Below are 23,811 nucleotides of genomic sequence, written 5' to 3'. Positions count from 1 at the left end.
TCCGAGATATGTGCGAAAGAGGCTACGCGGTTTCCCCAATCATGTTTTAAAATGTCCTTTTCAGATGATTGCAGTTGTAAATACATTTTGTTGTACTGTACTTAATTGATGGAAATGTGTCCATTTTCACTGTTTTTTTTTGTAGCGAGTCGTCAAATTTGGCAGCGAGCGACGTCTACCATCTGTCATGTTGCAAAGTCAAACTGGCTTGTGAGAGCTGAAGTTTTAAATCATTTGAAGTCCTGTATTTTGTTTGGCTTCTTAAAAAGAAAACAGGCTATGGAACAAAGCGTCGTCAAACTGGGGTGCAAAGCTAAACCCACACGCAATGACCAAAACGAAAACGACCAAAACGAAAATGACCAAAACGAAAACGTTTTGTCTATCTTCAATTTTTGGAGCAATCGAACAAAGGCTCCACAATCATTTTGTCTTTGAACGACCCCTGGAAATGTTGAAAATGAAAAATTCGGCTAAAATGACCAAACTAAGTTGTTGTTTTTTTTACAAAGGTTTTAATAACAATATGTAAAAAAAAAAAAAAAAGCAGGGGAAAAAAACAGTTAAACAGCAGTGTAAAAAAAACATTAAGTTAAAATCACTTTTCAACAAAAACTTTTTAAGGGGGAACAAAACAACAGTTTTAACGATACATAACTTGCAGTCCTTATGAAGGTCCATTCAAAACTTTTCAAAGATTGTTCTTTAGTGAAGAAACATGCACCTCTGCATTAGCATTAGCAACATGCTAGCAGTGATGACAACAACTGTTTTTATTTGAACAATATATGAAAACAAAAATAATCCGAGAGGCTCCGGAGTTCAACGCGTCAGAGCCGCCGATGCGGTGGGAAGAAATCGGGTCACTTTCCGACGAAAAGAACCGACTTTATGATCCGCACGAGTGTCTCCTTGCAGCAGCGCCCCCTGCAGGCCAACCAGGTCAACACACCCACCTGCTTCGCCAATTGTCACAAGTGCCGAGGCGACGGTTGAGTCTCGGGGGGGTCTACATGCCGTTGAAGCCGCCTCCTCCTCGCTGAAAATGCCAAAAATTGTAGTGTTGACGGTGCTGGTGGTTCTGGTACGGGTGGTTCTGGTACGGACGGTTGTGGTATTGGTGGTGGTGGTGGTGGTGGTTGTTGGGGCCCCTCCACCGTTGCTGTGGTTGGCTGAAAGTGGAAGAGGCGTGGGGCGGAATCTGGCGGGGTCGCATGTCCACGTCCCGCTTCGGCGACCGCTCTGGATCGGACTTCGCGCGGCTACAAGAGGGGACAGGGACGCCTTGAAAACCAGAATCTGGGGGGCTTCATTTTTAACGGGAATGGGTCCAGAGACTTTTTTTTGCGGGTCTACTACTGATAGACGTGTCCGCCACGTTTCATCTTGCTCAGCCTCACCACAGTTGAGGGCTGAGTTTTCAAAACTTTATACAAAGTTGTGGTGGAAGGACACTTAAAAAATGACCAAAAGTCAGACTTCCTGCTTATGTTTTTGGAAGACTTTTTTTTTGCGGGTCTCCTCATGATAAGCATGTCTTCGTTGTCTACTAAATTCCATGTTGTAAAGTCAAACTGTCTTTGAGGACTAAGATGCAAATCATCTGAAGGACCCTCAGAAATGGCCAAACTGACCTCAAAATGGCCAAGCAGACCCACAAAAAAAGTAATTTGCATTTTGGTTTGAAGCCGCCATTTTAGGAGCATTTTGCCATTTCCTTCATAGACACATCCAGACCTCGGGATTGTTGTGGAACTTCAGTCTCTGAAGACACTTTCACTTAGCAATGTCTAATTTGGTAGGTAAGTCTATCATGAATAGACCCACAAAATGTCAAGAAGCTGATGATGATGGAAAAGACACAGAAAGTCTGCCATTTTGGTTTGAAAAGACTATTCCTGGGTCATTTTAACCATTTTCCAGGGGTCTTTTGAATGTTTAGAAAACCCAGCCCCTGCTGTCAGTTTGACTAATTTGGGAGACATGTCGATCATGAGAAGACCCACAAAAAAAAAAGGTCTCAAAAAGCAACCCTTGAAAGGACACCGCAAGTCTGCGCTTTTGGTTTGAAGCAGCAATTTTGAGGTCAATTTGTCCATTTCCGAGGGTCCTTCAAGACAATTTGACTTAGCGGCATGAAATTTGGTCGGCGTGTCTAGAACACGTAGACCCACAAAAAAAGACACAGGAAATCTGCCATTTTGGCCCCAAGCAGGTTGTTGAAGGAGCAAACGACTGACCTGGTTGCATCGCCCTCTGCAGGACACGGAGCTGAACTGGAGGAGACGCTGTCATCTGCTTTTTTCGAACTTGAAAGCTCCGCCTCCTGCCTCCTGTCATTGGTAGAGTCTGCAGTTGTGACGTCATTGGCCGCTGGCACCGTTGCTGCCGCCGGCGAGGCTCTGCTTTCGGCGTCAGAGGTTGAACCCTGCTTCTGGTGCATATGCGCTCGCAGGTGCGAGATGGCCATGTGCAGATCGTGAAGGTCTTTGACGGCGTGACGGTTGTCACTTTCCTTGGCGGAGGTCTTCGAAACCTGCCGCTCCGAGGCGTTGGGGAGGCTCGGGTCGGGGCGACGGGCCTGCTGCGCCACGCCGCCGCCGTTGGTGTCGTCGACGCCGCTCGGCTTCTTGGCGCCGTCTAATTATGGAAGAGTTGCATTGTGGGTAATGTTGGAAATCATGACGCGCAAAATTCAACCCAAATTTTCAGAAAAATTTAGTTTCATGTTTTGATGTGACGAATTTCAATTTTTAGTGTGATCATTTTATCATTATGATATAATTGTTTTAACTTAAGTTTCAAGTTATGAGTTTAACATACGATAAATTTCAAGTAAGTTAAGTTTTTTGTCGTGACGCGATAATTGTTTCATATTATAATGTGAAAAAGTTTCAAGTCATGCTTATGATTATTTTCACGTTATGACGAGATAGTAGATTAGTAGGGCTGTTCGATTATGATAAAAATATTAATCACGATTAATTTGGTGGTAATTGCAGTCACGATTAAAACATTAAACAATTAAAAAAAAATTGTTACAAAACAAGAAAATGTTTATGAAGACAAATACATTTCTTTGAAACACTGTAATTATGCAAGTTTCTTTTGGACCAAACAAGTTTTATTAAATTAGTCATTTTGAAAAAAAAAAAAAAAAGGTGCAAATATATGTTTAAACAACTCAAAATTGGTATTAATAATCTGTTCTTTTTGTTTACGATGATGCCGATTTTGTAATTGTGGAGTGAAATTGTAATTGAATTTTGATGAATTAAGAAAAAAGATTAGCGTAGCTCGAGTAACTTTGAGACACAAAAAAAAAGACTCCGCCGGCGACCTGAACCCGAAGGAATTGTTTTGTTTGGCTGAATGCGAAAGTCAAATTGATGTCATTATTATATAAATCGCATCACGTTCAAACACCAAATTGATCAGGTTATAACGTGATATTGAACTTGAAAAGCGAGCGGGACAGAACCTTTGGCCGCGTGCGTGTCCTTGGCGGCGGTCTGCTTGTCGCCGTCGCCGCGGTGACCGAGCAGCGCGTCGAAGCTGTTCAGCATCTCGTCAACGCTGGCTGCGATGACGCCGCTCTTGGAGAAGCGCATGAAGTCCAAGCTGTGCACTGAAAACAAAAAGCTCATCAGCATGAACCGAAAACGCGCACAGCGACCTTTTCCAGGTGGTCCGAATTTGACCCGATGTAACCTTCTTTTTATTTTATTTATTTATTTTATTTTTTCTTCTTTTAAGAGCTCAGTATTGTTCATTCGGAAATGTCATCATTGCTCTTTTTTTTATTTTTTATTTATTTTTTATTTATTTTTTTTATTTTTATATATATATATTTTTTTTTTTTTTGTGTGTGTGTGTGTGTGTGTGTATTTGTTAGCTCACCAGAAAACCTATTAGAAAAAATCTCATACCGTTCACCTAAACCGAACACCAGGAGACCCGAGGAAGGACCAAAGAAAACCAAGGAAGGTGAAATCCAGCACCGACCAGACACCACCCACCAGAACTCCTCCCCAGCCCAAGAAACATCCAGACCCCAACAAATCCAAAAAACATAAAATCAGGGAGGCCTCAAGAGACCGAAGGAGAGACCGAGAAAAGGAAGGAAGGAAGGACAGACGAAGCCGCGTTTGATCCGATGTAACCTTCTTGATGTCCGGCTGCACTTTTTTGGCGCTTGCTTGCATTTGACGACGGGTGAGCGAGCGTACCTCGGAGGAAGACGGTGTGTCTGAAGCGGGTGTGGTGGGCTTGATGTCGAATGAGGCATTCGAGGTCGGGGGACGTTTGGCTGCTGTTGTCGCAGTGATGTTGCGGCAGGACCTCCACGATCTGGTGATGCTTGAGGATGACGTCCAGCATACTGGCGGCGTCCCTCCGGAACCTTCGCCGCCAACAACACGGAAAGGTCACATTATTCACACACACAAGTGCTGAGCTGTGTCGGCTTGGGAGTCCGGAAAAGGTAGCAGAGCTTGTACAGTAACAATAACGGCAATACCGCGATATTAGAACTGCCCCAATATCATCGTCGTCATGTCGCGATATTAAAAGCGGCGTATCTGTTCAAAAGGTCAGGTTGATTTCCATTTGGGCAGTTTTAGCACCCTCTGGTGGCTTGTTTTTTTTGTGCAGTTTAATTTTCACCAGGCATGTTTTAGCCCTTCTATTGTTCTATGTTGGTCAATGTAATATGCTTGTGAATCGAGTCAACGTGTGCATTCATTGGCAAATAAGTGCCTCAATATTAAGTCTTATTAGAATTTTTTTTTTAGGTAATATCGTGTTTTGGAATTTTTGGTATGAGCTTCTTTTTACAAATTCATGACCGTATTTTTTAGTTTTTTGGGGGGTATTTTTAAAATATATTTTCTATATTTTATATTTTTAGTATTTTATATATATATATATTTGTAGTATTTTTTATAGTATTTTTTATAATATTTTTATTTTTTTAATATGAGCCCCCCCTTTTTTTTGTTTTACAAATTTGTGACCTTTTTTTAATATCACGATAATTATCGTATCGTGACCTTCATATCGTGATAATATCGTATCGTGATGTTTGGATATCATTACATCCCTAATATACAGTGGATAGAACAAGTCTCCACACCCCTGTTCGAATCCCAGGGGTCGATCCAAGCTGAAGCGTTTCATACCTGGCCTGCTCTTTCAGCTTCTTGAGGGCTTTGCTGTGAATCTTCCACCTCCAAACACTTTGCGGAGAGTTGCGCTTCTCCAAGAGCGCCAGCAGGGCCTCCAGTTGAACTGCAAGAACAAAAGTTGTCATCAGTCGAGGCGAGGCGAGGCGAGGCGAGGAGACGCCATCTTTCTTCCCTGGACGGAGTTTCCTACCGGACGAGACCAGGTCAGGATTGAGGACGAGGTCTTCGGACAGGACGCAGCCGCCGCACACGAACAGCTGCTGGTACGCTTGCGTCCTGACGTTGTCCGCCTTGTCGATGCCCAGGAAGACCACCGACTGGTGCTGCTTGAGCGACACCAGACCCGGAATCTGAAAACAACAAAAGGACACAAATTTAGGGAGCATTTTAGCATTTACCAACAGGAAATGGAACATTTTGCCTCAAGCGACACTTTAAGAGTCAATTTAGACATGTCATGCTTTGTAATTTTTTTGTATTGTATATGTTTTGTTTTGACAACAGTCTATATGCACTGAGGGTTATCGTCAGAGATGGCAAATTCCTGCCACAGTTTGGCTTTAGCCCCTTGTGCTAGCTAGCTAGCAGCCTACAAGCACTCGGGGAGCTAGCTAGGAAGCTAGCTAGCCAGCCCCTGGGGCTACAGCCAAACTGTGGCAGGCTAGCTAGCTAGCTCCCTAGCAGCCAAACAAGCACCCGGGGAGCTAGCTAGGAAGTTAGCTAGCCAGCCCCTGGGGCTACAGCCAAACTGTGGCAGGCTAGCTAGCTAGCTCCCTAGCAGCCAAACAAGCACCCAGGGAGCTAGCTAGGAAGTTAGCTAGCCAGCCCCTGGGGCTACAGCCAAACTGTGGCAGGCTAGCTAGCTAGCTAGCTCCCTAGCAGCCAAACAAGCACCCGGGGAGCTAGCTAGGAAGCTAGCTCGCCAGCCCCTGGGGCTACAGCCAAACAGTGGCAGGCTAGCTAGCTAGCTCCCTAGCAGCCAAACAAGCACCCGGGGAGCTAGCTAGGAAGCTAGCTCGCCAGCCCCTGGGGCTACAGCCAAACTGTGGCAGGCTAGCTAGCTCCCTAGCAGCTAAACAAGCACCCGGGGAGCTAGCTAGCCAGCCCCTGGGGCTACAGCCAAACTGTGGCAGGCTAGCTAGCTCCCTAGCAGCTAAACAAGCACCCGGGGAGCTAGCTAGCCAGCCCCTGGGGCTACAGCCAAACAGTGGCAGGCTAGCTAGCTCCCTAGCAGCCAAACAAGCACCCGGGGAGCTAGCTAGCCAGCCCCTGGGGCTACAGCCAAACAGTGGCAGGCTAGCTAGCTCCCTAGCAGCCAAACAAGCACCCGGGGAGCTAGCTAGCCAGCCCCTGGGGCTACAGCCAAACTGTGGCAGGCTAGCTAGCTCCCTAGCAGCCAAACAAGCACCCGGGGAGCTAGCTAGCCAGCCCCTGGGGCTACAGCCAAACAGTGGCAGGCTAGCTAGCTCCCTAGCAGCCAAACAAGCACCCGGGGAGCTAGCTAGCCAGCCCCTGGGGCTACAGCCAAACTGTGGCAGGCTAGCTAGCTCCCTAGCAGCCAAACAAGCACCCGGGGAGCTAGCTAGCCAGCCCCTGGGGCTACAGCCAAACTGTGGCAGGCTAGCTAGCTAGCTAGCTCCCTAGCAGCCAAACAAGCACCCGGGGAGCTAGCTAGGGAGCGGCAAAATACCCACTGCCTTTTGCAAAGCCTGTTTCACGTAGCAACGTGAAATATTGTAAACATTTCCATCATGAGCAGACCCACAAAATTGCCACAAGACGTCATGTTCAAAGAGACACGGCAAATCTGCCATTTTGCTTTGGAGCTGCTATTTTGAGGTCGATTTCCAGACGTCTTTTGAACGTCTAGAAAATTCAGCAGCAGTAGTTAAGTCAGTTTGGCGTCAAATTTGGTAGACATGAAGCCATGATGGAAAAGACACCGGCAGTCTGCCATTTTGGCTCAAAGCAGCCAGTTAAGGGTCATTTTGGTGCTCCATCGAACCTTTAGAAAATTCATTTCAAAAGGTAAGCCCAAAAAGACACAGGAAGTCCACCATTTGGGCTGAAATGTGTCCGTTCAAACCCACGTCACTCTCACACAAGCTTTGCTCCGCGAGGTCTGATCTTTTCTTCATTTCGCTTTTCTTGCCAACTGGTAAACGCGTTGATTTGTTTCACCTCGTGAATGTGCTCCGCCACGTCTTCGTTCTTGACGATGACCAAAAGTTTGCGATCGGAGACTTCCTGTTTCAAGAAGGAAACGGGATCCTGCTCCGTGTGGCCTTGCTGCGTGAAATACTCCTGCAACACACAATCGCACAAATATAAAGAAATGAATTAAAGTGTATTTGTAACAACCCCCCCCCCCCCCAAAAAAAAAACATGCAGAGGAAAGCCTGGCTGGGCAAAATTTGGATAACTAAATGTATGAAGAAGTTGACAATCCTCCAAATCTCCCAGTTGTCAGAATTTCATTGGATTCATTCAGTGGATTGAACAACTTTTTAACTAAACGAGAGAAGTTAAGCGAAGAGAAAAGAACGAGAGAGAGAGAGAAGTTGATTTTATAAAACTGAAATTAGCACAAAAAAAATGATGCTTCATCTAAGAATAACAACAAACTTCACTCATGTAAACTGCATAAACACATGAGAGGAGAGCAGAGAGGACAGAAGAAGAGAAAAATGGAGAGAAAAGAAAGAGAACCGATACCTAACACAATCACTTTATTTTCTGATGCAGATGATGATTCGATGGTGTGTCTTTTTGTTTTTGTTTTTGCAGACACGCATTTTTTCTGCTGGGCAAAATGTCTTTCTTTCTTTTTCTGATTTGGACTATTTTCCCCACATAAGAACAAGATGGAAAACATTTTGGGGTTGTCTTGTGTTTTTAGTTGTTATAGTGGCTGCAACATGTTGTAAACTTACCAAGCTGATATGCAACATTTTTTAACATGAACATTATGCAAATCAACTTGCGATTATGATTGGTTAGTTAAGATCCAATTATGAACCAGAAGTGTTGACATCATCCAAATTGTGCGTTTTATTGGTTTAGACACGCCCACTGGGACCATCTCTGGGTCTGAAGGGGTTAAGTATCGTCGGCCGGTTTTGATCGAATAAGGCCAATATCGGCCCAATACGACATCCGGTATTGATACTGGCCCATCGTCCCTTAGTTCTGCCTAGTGCCATGACGGTCACGACTACGGCTGTGCGAGTACCGATACTTTGTCTCGGTATCTGGTCGATACCGGGCCTTATTTCAAGGTATCGGTACTTGCGACGGTGGCCGATATTGTGACCGTTTTATGATCAGAAATGAAAGGAATGGAAAATTGCCATTTCTTTCAAGTTACCTTTTGTTGTTTTGGGGGGAAACTTACTAAGTACTAGTGACATCGGTATCAGTGACTACTCAAGAGTCGAGTACTCGTGCCGGTATGGAAGATCTTTTGTCACAACGAAGGCGTCGCTTACCTTGACGTCGCCGACGAGCTGCTCGTCCGGCGGCACCGCGTGCACGTAGAACTGCACCACGGAGCTCTTCTGGACGTCCTTGATGATGTCGCAGAGGTCGCTGAGCACCTCGGAACCCAGATGCCGGATGACGCTGCTGAGGGCCTCCGCCGGCGGGAAAGCGAGGGGGTCCGAGTCGGCCTCCGTCGGCGTGGAAGACGTGGAAATGCTGTCGGACTGAGTGGGGGACGCCCGGTGGTCAGCGGGCGGATGGACGGATGCGGATCGGGACGCGGCGTGAGACGGGGGGTCCGAAAACTGTCCGGCTCCGTTTCCTCTCGCCCCCTCGGCGCTTTCTGTCCCGTCCTCGTCCGTTCCGGCCCCGGTGCCGGACACGAAGGCGCCGAGGGTGCTGGCGAGCGCCGACCGGGGCCGGTCGCTCGGCGGGGCGCGGTCAAAGTCCCGCAACAGGCTGCCGATGCCGTCGTGGAACGAGCTCACGAAGTCCTGGACTGGCGGACACGGGTGGTACAGGGACACGTACTGGGAAAAGGGCATCATCTGCGAGGGGTCCGGGTCCGAGGGACGGAAGCTCAGCGCTTCGGGCAGTCTGCACTTGATGCGCTCCTCCTGCAAGAGGAGGTGCAAGTCGGCCGAGAAGCTGCCCAGGTGCTTGTTCAGGATGTCGTCGATGCTTCGGAGGGGACTGGACGACGGCGTGTCTCTCGTCTCGCCGGCCTCGTCCTCTTCTGAGGACACAGTCAAGTCCACCACATGCGTGGCTTGCTTCGCCTCCATTTCAAGCACGGAGGAGTCCCGATCTTCTCGGCCTTCGGGGTCGCGTCGTACGGTCACGCTGCTGCCGTCAAACGGGTCCGAGGAGATTTCCCTCGGCGCTTCAGGTGCAATCAAAGACGGCGGGGCAGATCCAAGAGGAGACTGCGGGCGGCAGGAAAACGTGGCGACTGTGGAGTAAAAAGCAAGTGGTTAACTATGAATAACAGAACGGTTTTACTCCTTGGCATAAAGAGAGTGATCTTATCCAAGAGGAGACTGAGGGCAGGGAAAGTGGAGACTGTGGAGCAAAACACTGCCAGCGTGCAGTAACTGCGAGAAACCACGGCACATTGAATGTGTCCCAGAACGAGGCTCTACTGTGTTTACTTTTACATTAAGGAAACCGATTTCCTTCGAGAGGAGACGCTGCAGCAAAGTGGAGACTGTGGACTAACTGCAAAAACTACATTCCATCAAATACTTATAAAGGGACATTAACGGAGGAGAGTAAGGCTATTTAGACAGATTTTACCCAGGAGGAGAATGAAAGAAATGTTGGAGCAAAAGGGAGACTGTGGAAGAACTGAACTACACTGAATAGACCGATATGTTTTTCTCAAGGCCGATACGGATACCAATTATTAGTTGTCAAGGAGACTGATACCCAAGCTGATATTAATTTGCAGTAAAAGAGAAAATATTAGTGTTAAAATAAAAATAAAAATTGATTTTAAACAAAGAATTGACAGCTTTGTTTAAAAAAATAAAATGTAATGTAAATAGTTCCCTCAAGTTTTCTACTGAAAAAAAAAAAGTTTCCCAAAATTTCAACACAATTTATTTTATTTTTAAATATTGTTTTTTTTTTACAAATAAAAAAAATGGAGGGAGTTCCTAGTATCAGCATATTTTTTTTATAAAGTGCAAATTTAAATAAACCCATAAATGAAAAGTTCCCTGCATCTCACTGAGCAACAAATGCATGTTGAATGTCGTTAATTTGGGGTTTTGGTTCAGGGTTCGTAAACGGTTTCAAAAGATCTTCGCAAACAGCGAAAAATTGTCTGAATATCTTCGAAATGTCTGTGCACGTTTTACAAATCCTGATGAAAACTCTCAATTCGCTATGTTTGCAAGCATTCACCGCATTCACACAGATTTATCGCCTTTCAGATTGCTAAAAAAGGCAGATGCCGATATTTGTCATAATGCCAAATATCGGCACCGATAATCGGCCCGGCCAATAATCTCTAAAAGAGAAAATGAAAGAAGGTGGAGGCTACTATTTCTATCGCATTAAGGAGAAAGTGACGGAAGCGCTGCAGTAAAGCGGAGATTGCGGAGTGAGCGTGTGAAAAAGTAAACAGCGACAGGTGCAGCGACAAACCTGCACACTCCCTGGAGGCGGGGGGGGCGACCTGCGGCTGGGGGCCCACGTGGCTTTTTTGCTCTCTCGGTGGCGATGACTGACGCCGGGGGGGTGAGAATGGAGGGGGCGGCGACGCTGTGGGGGAAGGAAGGCGGCGAGCTTGACAACGAGGCTTGGGGGAGGGCGGGGGGCTGGGCCCGGGGGGAGGGCACTGAGCGGGAGAGGCGGGGGGGCTGAGCTGGGGCGACGGGCTCAGAGTGGGGGTGGGCCCGGGGGACGAGGCGGGGCCGGGTGAGGGGGGGCGGTGCGGCGGGGTCGCCATGCCGAATTGGAGGCGGGGGTCCTGGGGGAGGTTGCGCTCCCTCTGCGTGTTCTTGTCGGAGCGCAGACCTGCACACATTTGATTGCCTTCAATTAGCACACAGACCTCCACCAAGGAAAACGTGTATTCTGTCACAGGTCTTCGAGTCAACTCGGCCCCGACTGATAGGGATATTTTGAAATCGGCTGAAAATTATCGGCAATTATTGGCCAATTTGACGTCATACAGATAAAGCAGATGATAAAGTAGGACTTGAAAGTATATTTGTATTGAAATTCAAAATTATTATTATTTTTTTATTATTATTATTTATTCTTATTATTTTATTTTTTTTATTAAAAAAAAAAAAAAAAATTCAAAATTTTGCAAACAATTATCGGCATTGACACTTTCAAAAATGATTGATTTATGGTATGGGTTGAAAATAGCATTATCGTGCATTCCTAGTATCAATCAATATATTGATCGCGATTCTCAAAAGCGGCTCCAAATATGTCTCCTTGTCTTACATTAAGGCAAACAAAAATGCTTTTAATTGGGTGCAAATAAGCAACCTGTGATGGGGATGAGCCTCCACGGGATCTCCTCCTCAGACGCAGTCCTCCCCGCGCCGCCTCCTCCTCCTCGCGGGTCGTGATGATAACTCTCACCGTTGGGACTGAATCCCTCCAGACTGCTCACGCTGCCCACCGTCTGCTCCTGCACACGCACAAGATTGAAGCAGATTGAGCGCGGACGTCCGCAGGACAGCGGACGGAATTGTCCAGGGGGGGGGGCTTCCAAGTCCACCTCCAGCTCGTCCTGCTTCCTCAGGTCGATGTCGCGGTTGGCGGGCAGGCCCATTTTGGCGGCCAGCCGGTCGAACGGGGACGACTCGGCCCGGCCTTCCTCGGGAGCGTCGCCGCCGCCGCGGCTTCTTGTCGGCGGCGCCGCTCTGGCGGCCTGCGCGAGACCTGGCGGGAGAAGCACGACATCGGCCATTTCACACGCGCGTCCATTCGAGGATCATTTGACGGCGGTGCGGGGTTCGAGTCACTTTACAGGAAATATTAAAGGGATACTTGAGCATTGAGTCGTTTTCAGCGGTAAAATGAATGAATTTAACTTCATTATTTTTCATGTACAATTAATACCTTTAAAAACAAAATGTTCCACTTGCTGTGGACTGAAGACGACATCACCTGTGCTGAGGAAGCAGGTAACGACCAATCATGGCTCACCTGTTTTCTGGCAGGTAACGAGTCTGAGCAATCATGGCTCAGTTTGCTGACCAAAGCCAGAAAACAGGTGAGCCATGATTGGTCGTTACCTGCTTCCTCAGCACAGGTGATGTCGTCTTCAGTCCACAGCAAGTGGAACATTTTGTTTTTAAAAGGTATTAATTGTACATGAAAAATAATGAAGTTATCAAATTCATTCATTTTACCGCTGAAATCGGCTCAATGCTCAAGTATCCCTTTAATTTTGTTGCATTTAATTTATTTGCCTTCCCTTATTAATAAACAATATTTAGAATGAATTGTTATGTTAGAAAACGACCACATTTTTGCCTCCCATTTGCACACATTTTTTCCGTCCATTTTATTTAGCAATCCTTTCAACGCAATTTTAACTGTAATTTAACAATGATTTTAATCTCTTGAAAAGGCTTCATCGTGATTTATTTTTATTGTATTTGAAATTTCATTTTCATTCTTATCTGGTAAATTGTCACCTTAAATTAAAAAAATTAATTTTTTTATTTACTCACTTTCTCTACATGTTATTTTACATTATTTATTATACATTTAAAAAAAAGCACAGCTGTCATTGTCTACTTATTTCACGATCAGAATTTATTTTCATTTTATTTTAAATCTGTCGTCCACAGTAAAAAAAAAATAAAAATAAATAAAAAGTCAATTTTTTCCACTCGCCTTTCAACAGTTTGTGAAGTCTGCCGGCGAGTTCCGAGCCATCGTCCTGCACGGCCACGCCCACCAGACCCAGCGACTGAATGGCGAGGGTGAGAGAGTCGGGCGGGGCCGCGGCCTGTCGGCCTTCCACTGCGCCAGGGCAAAGGCAAAAAAAAAAAAAAATAATAATAAAGTTGAGACCTCAGAAAATAAGTGCAGACACCATTTGGAATCAAGCGGAACGGTTCGACGTGCCCCCACCTGGACCCTTGTCCCATTCCGACGGCTCGTGCGAGGCCTTCAAGTACTCGAGCGCCCGCTCGGCCGCCCTCCGCTCCATTCTTTGCCTCCTCGCGGGCGGCGCTTTGCTCTCTCCTCCTCGCGCCTCTTCTCGCTTCACCTCGTTCTCGGCGTTCCTCTTGCAGGTCATCACCAAGTCCGTCAGTTGCTGCAACTGAACACAGCGTCACAACGTCACAGCTTGACCTTTGACCCTCGTCGTCGTCGTCTGTCATTTATTCCCCGTGTCAACTTGCGCCTCAGGGTTCCCCTACCGGCCCAACCGCAGGAAGCACCTGCACTTCTCGCAGTGGCATTTGCATATCGGGTGATCGCGGGGCTCACGGCCAACTGCGACCACAGGCTGCACTTCCCCATCGCAAGTCATGGTTCGAAGCACTTGTGCTTATAAACACCTTGCGACGCTCGTACATGTCGAAGTTTTCCACCCTTGAATTATTCATTTAAGGTTAAAAAAAAAATATTACACAAATTCACAATCTATCAAAAAATACCATCTCAACTCGTGCTGTCACGATTGAATATTTTTTTTTAGATTGATTAATCTATTGATTATTCAACGGATTGATCAGATTCATTATAATTTTGCATTAAAGTGTATTACAAACGCATTTTTTTTCGTGATGACTGTTTATTTCGTACTTCTTATCGGTATAGTGATTAAAAAAAAGGGGGGGATTTTTTTTTCCAAAGTAAAAAAAAAAAAGATGTTTGCAAATGTCTTATTTTAATTAAACACAAAAGATAATCAGTCTTCTTTCATGAAGGACTACAGAACTCAGTGAACAATTACTGTTGATATTATAGAGGATTTGCACAATTTCGAATAAAAAAATTAGCTCCAAGCGATTATTCGATTATTGAAAGAGTTGTTGATAAATTTGGTAATCGATTGATTTTGACAGCTCTAATCTCAATGCTAAACACGATCCCACTTGCAATGACGGGCTTAACGCATCTCAATCCTGGAAACACAACGTGAGCGTGTGTTCTCCGGGTTCTTAACATTTCCAAATGATAATATATGCGCAACCGTTTCTGGTTGCTGTAAGCAAGCAACCTTGAACTGAAGGTGGATTTTTTTTGGTTATGAAAGTTTATGTGAAGCTGTGTGTGATCAAACCCTTGTCCAACATGTAGTTCTGCCACTGATGCTTATTGATGATGTTTCCGTTTGCTATAGTTTTCTATATTGAAAATGGATGAATGGACCGGTCCTTCTAAATTGTGGCAAATAGGAAAATAATAATGAAAAAGTACTGCATCGGCCCCAAAACAGGCCCTGCATGCCAGATGGCCAGTCCAGCCCTGGGTTTGGCGAATTCTTGGTGATTGCGCTCACGGTCCAAACTTTCCTGCCCATGGCCACTTAACATACCTAATATTGTTTAATATTATTCCAAAAATGACCCCCAACCACATTTGCGGTCTTAGTAGCTTAATGTACATCGTTACCTTGTGGGTGTTACTGCCGGCACCCGGTTGGCCCTTCCTGGTCGTGACCTCCGGAGGCTGCAAGTGTGCGCAGTGCAGCGCCACCATCTTGGTGGCGTGCTCCACCGCCAGCTGGTAGCGAGCCGGATTGTGGAGGTACGGGCGCAGGAAGTTGTCCGTGGTGAGCCGGTGGCGTTTGTACGCCGGGCAGGGAGCGGCCGCCTCGTCCGCTGTGACGTCGTACTCGGCCATGGCGTGAGCTCGCACCTGCGGGCATTGAGATGAAGTCGAGGTGCCACCGTAATTTCTGCTTAAATGGCGTGAAGGATTGCGAAGAGGTCCGAAATTAGCGCGGCAGTTCAGGAGCACTCGTTGGGCTCACCTTGCCCTCCTTCAGGCCGACCAGGTACTCTTGCGCCTGCAGCTCCACCCCGGTGGCGAGCTCCGAGGCCGGACTGATGTGGCTCTTGATGAGGGCGTGATGAAGCGCCGGGAGAAAGTGCTTTAGTTCCGCCATTTTGCCGCCGCCGCCGCCGCCGCCAAAGCTGCCGCAGGAGGAGGCACAACTGGATGCTAAACGCACAGAAACAAACACTGATCTATATTACACAATTTATTTCACATGTAATAGTTTACTTTGACATGTTTTTTCCCTACTTCGATTTTATTCAATCATTACATTATTATATTTAGGGACGCACGATAATACTATTTTCAACCGATACCGATAAAATAATTTAGAGTGCCAAAGTCGATAACCGATAAGTAAGCCGATAATTGTTTGCAAAATTCATTTTGAATACAAATATACTTTCAAGTCCTACTATATTATCCGGTTGATCTGTATGACGTCCAATTGGTCGATAGTTGCCGATAATTATTGGCCACCAATATTATCGCGCATCCCTAATTATATTTACTGTAAATAATTGTCTATTTTATTAATTTGGCATTCATTTCGCTCGAGGTGGCGTTGTCGTTCCTCACCCGATTTGTCGACATCTCTGCTCTCGGGGAAGACAAACAAGGCCTGGAGACATCTTTTCCAACTCGTTCTTCTCTCTGAACACATGACGACAAATATTATGTTATGAAGATTAAGGTTAAATGATGACTTCTGGTCCTACCAGGGGGCGTGGCCATCTGAGCGCTGGACAGCAGGAAGAGGAAGCCTCGTTCAGTCAGCGCGCTCACCAGAACCTGCAACCACAACACAAACACGCCGAGCCTTAACATAAGAATTACAGCTCATTAGCATAACATGTTTGTATTTTTGGGCCACTGATTTGTTTTTATATTCTCACATTTTGGTCTAAAATACTTAAGTTTTTCCTTTGGATAGGGATAGAGACCAGGCCAGGACGCCAATACAAGAAATCTGCGTTTTAATTGATGCTCATTAAAATAGCACTGTAATGTTGGAGTGTTTTGTTGTTTGGAATGGAAAATGTAAAAAAGAAATTAAATTTAAAAAAATAAAAAATAAATTAAAAAAACACGCAACAAAATGCAAGTTATAAAAAAACATGCATTTTAAAAATAAATTATTGTATTTATTTATATATATATATATATATAAATAAATTATTGTATTTATTTATATATATATATATATATATATATATATATATATATATATATATATATATATATAAATAAATTATTGTATTTATTTATATATATATATATATATATATAAAAAAATAAATTATTGTATTTATTTATATATATATATATATATATATATATATAAATAAATTATTATATATATATATATATATAAATAAATTATTATATATATATATATATATATATTAAAAAATAAATTATTATATATATATATATATATATATATATATATATAAACATAATGCAGGCTATATATTCTTCAAATTTCTGTATTTTTTCTTGAATATTTTTCCATCCTATCTGTATTTTCGTTGTTTTAGTTTTATGCCGAGTAGCCTTCGTGTGAAAGCATACAATTTGAATCTACAAAGCCAAAACCAAAACCCCCCCCCCACCATTCTCTCTTCCTCCAACTCCTGCAGCAGCCTGCAGATGCTGTTCGTCGAGCGACTTCTGTCCACCGCCTCCAGCAGACTGCAGTGATGGCCCTGCGTCACAACTGCACGCAAAGACTTGCCGTTATCTGCCAGACGGGAGCAGAATCGAAGAGACGTGCTGGCATGCTGCGTTACCTTCCTTGCTTCTGCCATACAGGTTGTAGGAGAAGAGCTCCTGCGGGAGCAGCTTGGTCACCACGTCCAGCCTCATCCAGCGTCCCAGCTTCAGCCGGTCGGGCCTAAAGGAAAAAAAAAAAAAAAAAAAAAGACAGTTGACAAAATGGCCGCCAAACGGATCCGTGAATGGTTCATGAACATGTCAAGTGAAGTGGAGTTTTAATAGCAAATAAAAAAATAAATATATATCATTTATTATGAATAAATAATCAGTTACTTGATAAAGTACAATAATGTTAAATAAATATGTTTTATTTTATATTAGATTTTAGTAATAGTTTTATTTTACCACTGCAATAAATACAATTATTTATGAGATATAATAATATATAAATATAAAACTGGTAAATTCATTCACCAAATATTTGAGGACTCTTGATAACGCTCGAGAGGGCCGGATTAAAGAACGGAACAGGCCGTATGTGGCCCTCCGGCCATACTTTGGCCTAACAGCAATCAAGTTGCCGCTGGCAACGACTCACAGTTTGTGTGGGAGGAAGGGCAGCAAAGAGGAGCGCAGGGAGACGGGGAAGAGGATCTTGTCGTTGTGCACCAGGTCGCCGCTCCACACAGTGAACTGCGGCAGCTCTGGAGGGAAGAAACCACACACACACACACACGCGCCGCCATTTTGTGCCACCTTCTAATGGACGCCTCCATCAATTCAATTAAACAAGAGCGATCGCTCACCTTTACTGGCCTCTCTTGGCCAACTGTTCGTCCTGCGCCACAAACACAGCACCTTGTTAGCACGTATGCTAATGTAGCAGTCTACATCTATACTCATCAGTGGTCTTTTCATTTAAAGACCCCCGTTGAGTGATTTCAGAGATTTGTTTTTAAACACGTTGCTCATGTTTAAATAGAATTGCTGATATTATTAATAATATAGTATTTCCTTCCAATAGCTTGCTGGCATGGCCACTTTAGAGTGCCTCGTTGTCAGCCGTGAGTGTACGCATGTTATACAATGGAAAAACGGAGTGCGAAGAGATTTTTCTTTTCTTAAAAAGGGACATTCAGTGATCTCTAGCACCATCTAGTGGTGAACTAATAGTTCATTCATTTTAAAAACCGACAGTATTTCAATAGTATGTAAAAATGTTTTTTTATTATTATATAATCGTAGGTTTAGTAAACACTAATTATATCACATGGCCGTAGTCTCACCTTATTAGCGCTGCCATGTTTCGCCGCCATCTTCCTGCTACGGATGCCCAAAAGGACAACTTCGCGAATGTAGCTCGCTCGGGTGGTATTGCATCGAGTGTCGGACCCAATGGGTCGCCCGCAGCTTACCTTCCGCAGCTGGAGCCTGCAGGTGGTCGTAACTAACTGCCGTGATTCCCGCCATTTGTCCGTGCTTCTGTGTGCTTCTAATGCTCTTCTTTGACCACTAGATGGCGCTAGGGATAACTGAATGTCCCTTTAAGTAAAATGCCAGACAAAGTAGCATCCATTTTACTAGTAGAGGTATTTGATTGACAGTTGAGTAGGGTGTGGTTTTAATTGTTTTTTTTTTTTTTCGTCATACAAATTTGGCAAGATTATTAACAACATTCTGTAATTTGTCAATTTAACTCTTTTACCTCCAAAAAGGTCAATTGACATTAAGGACACCAATAACGTCAATTGACGTCAACTACGTTTTTTTCTCTCAATGGGTATAAAAAATAATAATCACAAAACAGGCACTAACTATGGCCAGCAGATGGCAGCGTTGTATCTCTTTTCAATGGGCTCCCGGTAGTATCAAATCACAAGAAAACATGGCGGAGCTTAGGAAATAAAACGTTTTCAAGGATGACGTGAAAGCATTTATCACATTAAATGTAATTCACAGAGCGTCACTAAACAAAAACTATTAGCGTCAAAGTCACTTTTGTGCAGAAAATTGATCTTTTCACAAAAAGCTTGTTTCCTCCTTATTTTTTTCCATTTTCGCTAGATGTCACTCAAATGACCTATTTTCAAATGGTGATGACTAAAGAACGGAATAAGGTAGAAAGTTAGAAACACACTTTTTTTCCCTAATGAAAGAATGGAATGCGATCTTTCATGTGGTATCCACCATGTTTATGTAGTCATAGCACACAATATTCTGTTTTCCCTGAAAGTTAAAATCTGCTGGCACGGTCGGGGTTGTGTTTTTGGCAGTAAAAGAGTTAAGATTAGAATATATATTCATTTTACAAGTAGTAGTACGCAACTGAAATATGTATGATTAACCGGCGTGCGGTTTTGTTACCTGACGGGGGTCAGAGGCACGTTGGGAAGCGGCGCGTCTTTGCCTTTGTACTGGAAGGAGACCACAGCGTACGGGCACACCTGGCGGGGGCGCTGTTTCAGCTCATCAAAGTCGTACTCGTAGAAGTAATGCTGGAAATTTGACGAAAAAGGGGTGAGCGAACGTCCGACACAAAAGGGAACAAAAAACACACGTCGCGTCGGTTCACCTGCGTGTGCTCGAAGGCGCGGTAGCAGCCGACGGACGTGACCTTGCTGACGTTCTTGGAGAGGTGGCTGTCGAAGCGGGGCGTGGGGTCCAGCAGGTTCTTGATGTTCTCGTAGATGCTCTTCACTTTGCCCTGAAGGCGCAACGCGACCCCGTGAGACAGCGTTCCCCCCCCCCCCCCCCCCCCGACAACCACCGGCCCGCGCGACCCGCGCGGCGACTCACCTTCATGACTTTGAAGACGATGATCTCGCCCGAGGCGCCGTGCTGGAACGGACTGACCTGAATCAAGTCGGAATACCTGCACAAATACACACCTGCAGAGGAAGACGGGCGAGAGACACCGAGAGACACAATGAGCGAGACCAAGCGATGGACAGCGCGGGAACCGAACAGAGATGAGTGGTTAGCCAATAGGGTTGTGCCGTAGTCACTGCTAGAAAAGTATGGCTGGCAAAAATTTAAACCGTGTTTGTTTTCAGTAACAAAACTTCTGCAAACAGTTCTCCAAAAAAAGAGGCTTTTATATGTGCAGGATTTCCATGCGTGTAAGGAATTTGTAAACAAGGCCCCCCCAGGGGAGTTCCCTGGCGACCCTGGGGGCAGTTGATGATTTACTACACATACGGGCGCCTCGCGCCATGTTTTGTGAGGCGACTTTAATGGCCACCTTAACCCATTAAGGCCTAAAGTGACGGGCAAAACATGTCTCTAAAACCTATGGGTGACTTGTGAATTCAAGTTTTCCTGCAAATTCAACAATATTAAAAAATAATTGATATCTCGGCTCCTGAAGCTTAGGATGAATTGCAAATATAGTTATCATACATTTGATGCAGCCATGAACTGCTTTGACTGTGAAATGAGGAAGCGCTTTGCAGCTACGCAACAGAAGGCGACTCTTCGCCCAAAAGAAGAAAACATCTAACCGCAGAATGGAAAAGCGCACCTGCTGATGATTGCTAATTGTCTTACTACAAATGTTCACAGTGATTTTGCACCAACATGCAAACACATACCCCCCCCCCCCCCCTTAGGATGTAACTGATAGAGACCCGTTAGGAAAATTATATATATATATTCATTATACATTTGCTAAAACTTATTTAAGCTGTTGAATTTGTGCATTATGCCTTTTGTCAAACATATTCAGAATGTCTGCAGTGAAAAGGTGTTTGATGAAGATCGCTTTGGACAGACGCATTGCGGCCCAGGAGACGCTTATCAGACTTACATGACGGCGGTTGCCAAGGGTTGATAAATGGGCAAAACAAAATGACTAAATTCCTTGCCTTAGAATAACGCACGACTGGTGAAAAAACACCTCTGATATTGATTAGATTGACTTTTTTTTGCTGTGTTCAATAAAGACCAAGCGGCTCGTTCTCCTGCTAGCAACAAAACTTTCGGTGTCTTTGCCTCCTTTTGTTGAGTGGTGATTTCTACAAATGTCTGCAGGTAAACCTGACAGGCAACATAACCTTCCTTTCAACACGGAGATTGAATTACAAAGTCATCTTGGTCCAGACTCCAAAATAAAGAAAGCAAGCCAGGCACCAGCTGCCAAACTCATTCATTTTACCATCAAGGCACCCGTTACTAATGCTAACAGCTAGCGGCTATCCACTAACGCCGTGCCATGAAATGACGATGTAATTAACTAGCGGTTTCTTAGCATCCTAAATTAGCGACTGAATACGAGTTGAGGAAAGCGTTGTTTTGATGTTTGTCGCAACTCTATAATGTCAATAAAAAGTGCAATACAGAAATCCTAAACGTTGAAAAGGGAAGTCAAGCTAGCTATCGCGCCCCGACGCGGCCCAACTTCAAAGTAAAAGTCTACCAGGGATATTCGCATTGCAGTCAGTGTATTATTTGGCCAACTTTATCTTGCCTGCTCTCGAACTTGTTGATCAGGCTCCTGACTTTCGGACGGACATTGACCGAGTTAAGCAAAAGTCGCTGTTTACTGTAACAAGACCATGCAGCAGAGGCCCTTTTGGTGGCCATTTTGAAAAACGCCGTTTGGAGAGTGAATGGAAGGATGCTTGTTTTTGCATTGATATTTTTGGGCCTTTGTTGTTCAAGCCATTCTTTAAGGAACGAACCCGCGTAAAAAAAAATTTTGCAGTGCAGTAAAAGGTCAATGATGATTGATCAATTTAAGTGGAAAAAAACCGGATGGAAACTGTATTGACTCATACATGGTAAAAAAAGGCAAGATGGTGTTGAATGATTTCATCCTATTTATGTAAGAAATGTGTAAAAGAAGTTTTGACGTATCCCTGGACTCTCACCTTTCTTGGGGTCCCCCAGTGCCGACTGCCAGTTTTGACCCACAATCAGGCCTTTCTCGCACAGCCACGGTACCTAAAACACACATGCAATTGATAATAACGCATAAGAGAAAGACTATTTATGGATAAATGTTGCACGATATTTACAATCACGCGGCTGACCTTAGCCTCTTCGGTCAAGAGGAAGCAGTAACTCTCCTCCAGCTCCTTATCTGTCCGACCTTCGGCCTTCATTTCCTTCCTCTTCTCCACAAACTGATAAAAACACATTTTTGAGATTACAAACTCATATTTTTACATGAAAAAAGTAAAAATTTTCAGAGGTAAAAAGTAAATAGCAACTCCTTTAGATAACCACATTCATTTCCCAAAACTAAATGTTGTTTTGTTTTTTTAGATGAAATGTCTCCTTTTTTTCCCCCCCGATGAGAAGGTCAAACACGCCATACAAACGTGTCGCAGGGTGTAGTACAGAAGACGGCTCGCACCTCCTTCTCCAGCTGCTCGCTGTGGACCAGTCGCGGGCGGCTGTAGGTGAAGCAGCCGGCCGAGTTTGTGTCCACGTGGCCAGCCGTCGGGATGCTCATCACGCCCTCGTACTCACGCGACTCGCTGGAGATGTGCTTCAACAGAGCTGCAAAAGTAAGAATAACATCCAGTGAGCCTCTATAGGTGAATTATGTGATTGTGGGTGACTTCCAGTATGAACCAGAACCGGCGTTGTTTTGTTTACCCTGGCAACTGTATAGAACACGTTCCTAAGATGTGCAAGACATTTTTCAACGCAATGGGGGCTTATGATCATTTAGAAAAGAAAAATAAACGTTCAAATAAACCGCTCTGTGAAACGAAAAAAAACCTAACAAATGGCTACATGCTACTTCCGGTGTCTTACAGGAAGTCGCGCACATAACTGTTTCTCATTCATTGTCTTTATTTTCCACAGCAGAGCCCTCGGAAATAAGGTGGATGATCGCACGTGTAATAAATTACGTCTTTGAGCATTTTGTTTACAGAATGGCGTGTGAAGAGAGGAAACTGAAAGAAACCCACAACTCCCATTGATGGCGCCATCAATGCTGTCTCAAACTGTGCGTAAGGTTACAGTGACTCAAGTTGTAGTAATATTGCCATGAACACTTACTAAGTGGTCATTAAATAGTGGTGCTTAGAACGCTCAGTATATTTATATTTTTAGCTGGTACTGGGAGAAGCGGTGTGAACGACTGGGTGATGTTAATATTATCGTCAACTAATCAAAGGATTAGCGTTATTCAATTATGTTAAATCGGACGTAACAGCGAGCTGGCCAGCATCCTTTGGCTGCGTCGCGATCGGCTTTTTTAACACATTCCTAAAAGACGTTTGCAAAAGTCAGCTACTCGACCGACCCACCTTTCTTCTCCTTCTTCGGGATTCTTTGGAATTTGTCCGTCTCCTTCGGCATGTGCCTCTGGTGGACGGCCACTGACGACCCGTGAGCGGGCGACGGTGCTCCCGGACCGCCACGTCCGCCTGGAGGAGCCTCCACCCGGCTGGGAAGAGTCTCCCCGCGGGTAGGAACAAGCGCCCGAGCGGACTCGCCATCTTGCACGCTAGCACTAGCCCCGCCATAATCAGAGGACACCCTCCTCGGCGGCGGGTACGGCACCCTCCGCGCCACGCCGTACTCCATCGGTCCCGGTCCCGGCCCGGTCCTCTCGCTATCCGTCAGCCGTCCGCACAGCAGCGCAACGCCGCCGTTGTTACCGTCTTCTCGTTGGGATGCGCGTTAATGTAGCCGTTGCATAGTCCTAAACACAACAGACGCCATGTTTTCGCCCAGAACTTCTTCTTCGCTGAGATTTAGCCGCGGCGTGAGTGCGGAGGTGCTCTTCTGCCACCTACTGATCATGCCTTGCAACGACAACATGACCTTTTAAAATGAGGCATAAGATACTTTTTTTTTTCCAATTAAAACGTAATTTAAATTAAATTCACTTATTTTTAATTTTGATATTGATATTTTGGATAATTTGACAGTTTGTGAAATTTACAAATTCTGACATGATCGATCACAATGAATC

At 44.8% G+C, this 23,811-nt stretch overlaps 1 protein-coding gene across 1 annotated transcript; it reads right to left on the bottom strand.

The window, feature by feature from the left end:
- Nucleotides 1–457: 457 nt before the first annotated feature.
- On the bottom strand, nucleotides 458–23,567 carry tasora (transcription activation suppressor a). Its single transcript, XM_086088012.1, has 28 exons — nucleotides 23,141–23,567; nucleotides 22,234–22,379; nucleotides 21,908–22,000; nucleotides 21,746–21,818; nucleotides 19,674–19,765; nucleotides 19,450–19,581; nucleotides 19,242–19,372; nucleotides 17,684–17,715; nucleotides 17,476–17,581; nucleotides 16,952–17,055; nucleotides 16,775–16,878; nucleotides 15,878–15,950; nucleotides 15,738–15,812; nucleotides 15,133–15,323; nucleotides 14,772–15,017; nucleotides 13,278–13,470; nucleotides 13,038–13,166; nucleotides 11,911–12,074; nucleotides 11,676–11,820; nucleotides 10,818–11,189; nucleotides 8,675–9,618; nucleotides 7,368–7,490; nucleotides 5,377–5,536; nucleotides 5,181–5,289; nucleotides 4,230–4,402; nucleotides 3,482–3,628; nucleotides 2,241–2,640; nucleotides 458–1,262 (listed from the first exon to the last, which is right to left on the bottom strand). Exons 1-28 carry the CDS (start codon nucleotides 23,418–23,420, stop codon nucleotides 1,010–1,012), a joined length of 5,190 nt encoding a protein of 1,729 aa, XP_085944138.1. The 5' UTR covers nucleotides 23,421–23,567; the 3' UTR covers nucleotides 458–1,009.
- Nucleotides 23,568–23,811: the final 244 nt, after the last annotated feature.

The sequence above is a fragment of the Leptonotus elevatus genome, chromosome 10, assembly GCF_054856555.1.
Source record: "Leptonotus elevatus isolate MCC_2025b chromosome 10, RoL_Lele_1.0, whole genome shotgun sequence".
NCBI classification, from domain to species: Eukaryota; Metazoa; Chordata; class Actinopteri; order Syngnathiformes; family Syngnathidae; genus Leptonotus; species Leptonotus elevatus.
Note: the sequence above shows the minus strand (reverse complement) of the source record. Positions and strands in the feature narration are given on the sequence as shown.

Excerpts from the sequence above, each read along its gene's own strand:
- tasora (XM_086088012.1), bottom strand. The coding sequence starts at position 23,420 with ATGGAGTACGGCGTGGCGCGGAGGGTGCCGTACCCGCCGCCGAGGAGG. Across the intron at positions 21,819-21,907 it reads TCTTGACCGAAGAGGCTAAG|GTACCGTGGCTGTGCGAGAA; the intron begins GTCAGCCGCGTG and ends TGTGTGTTTTAG. Across the intron at positions 5,290-5,376 it reads TCCTGACCTGGTCTCGTCCG|TTCAACTGGAGGCCCTGCTG; the intron begins GTAGGAAACTCC and ends TTGTTCTTGCAG.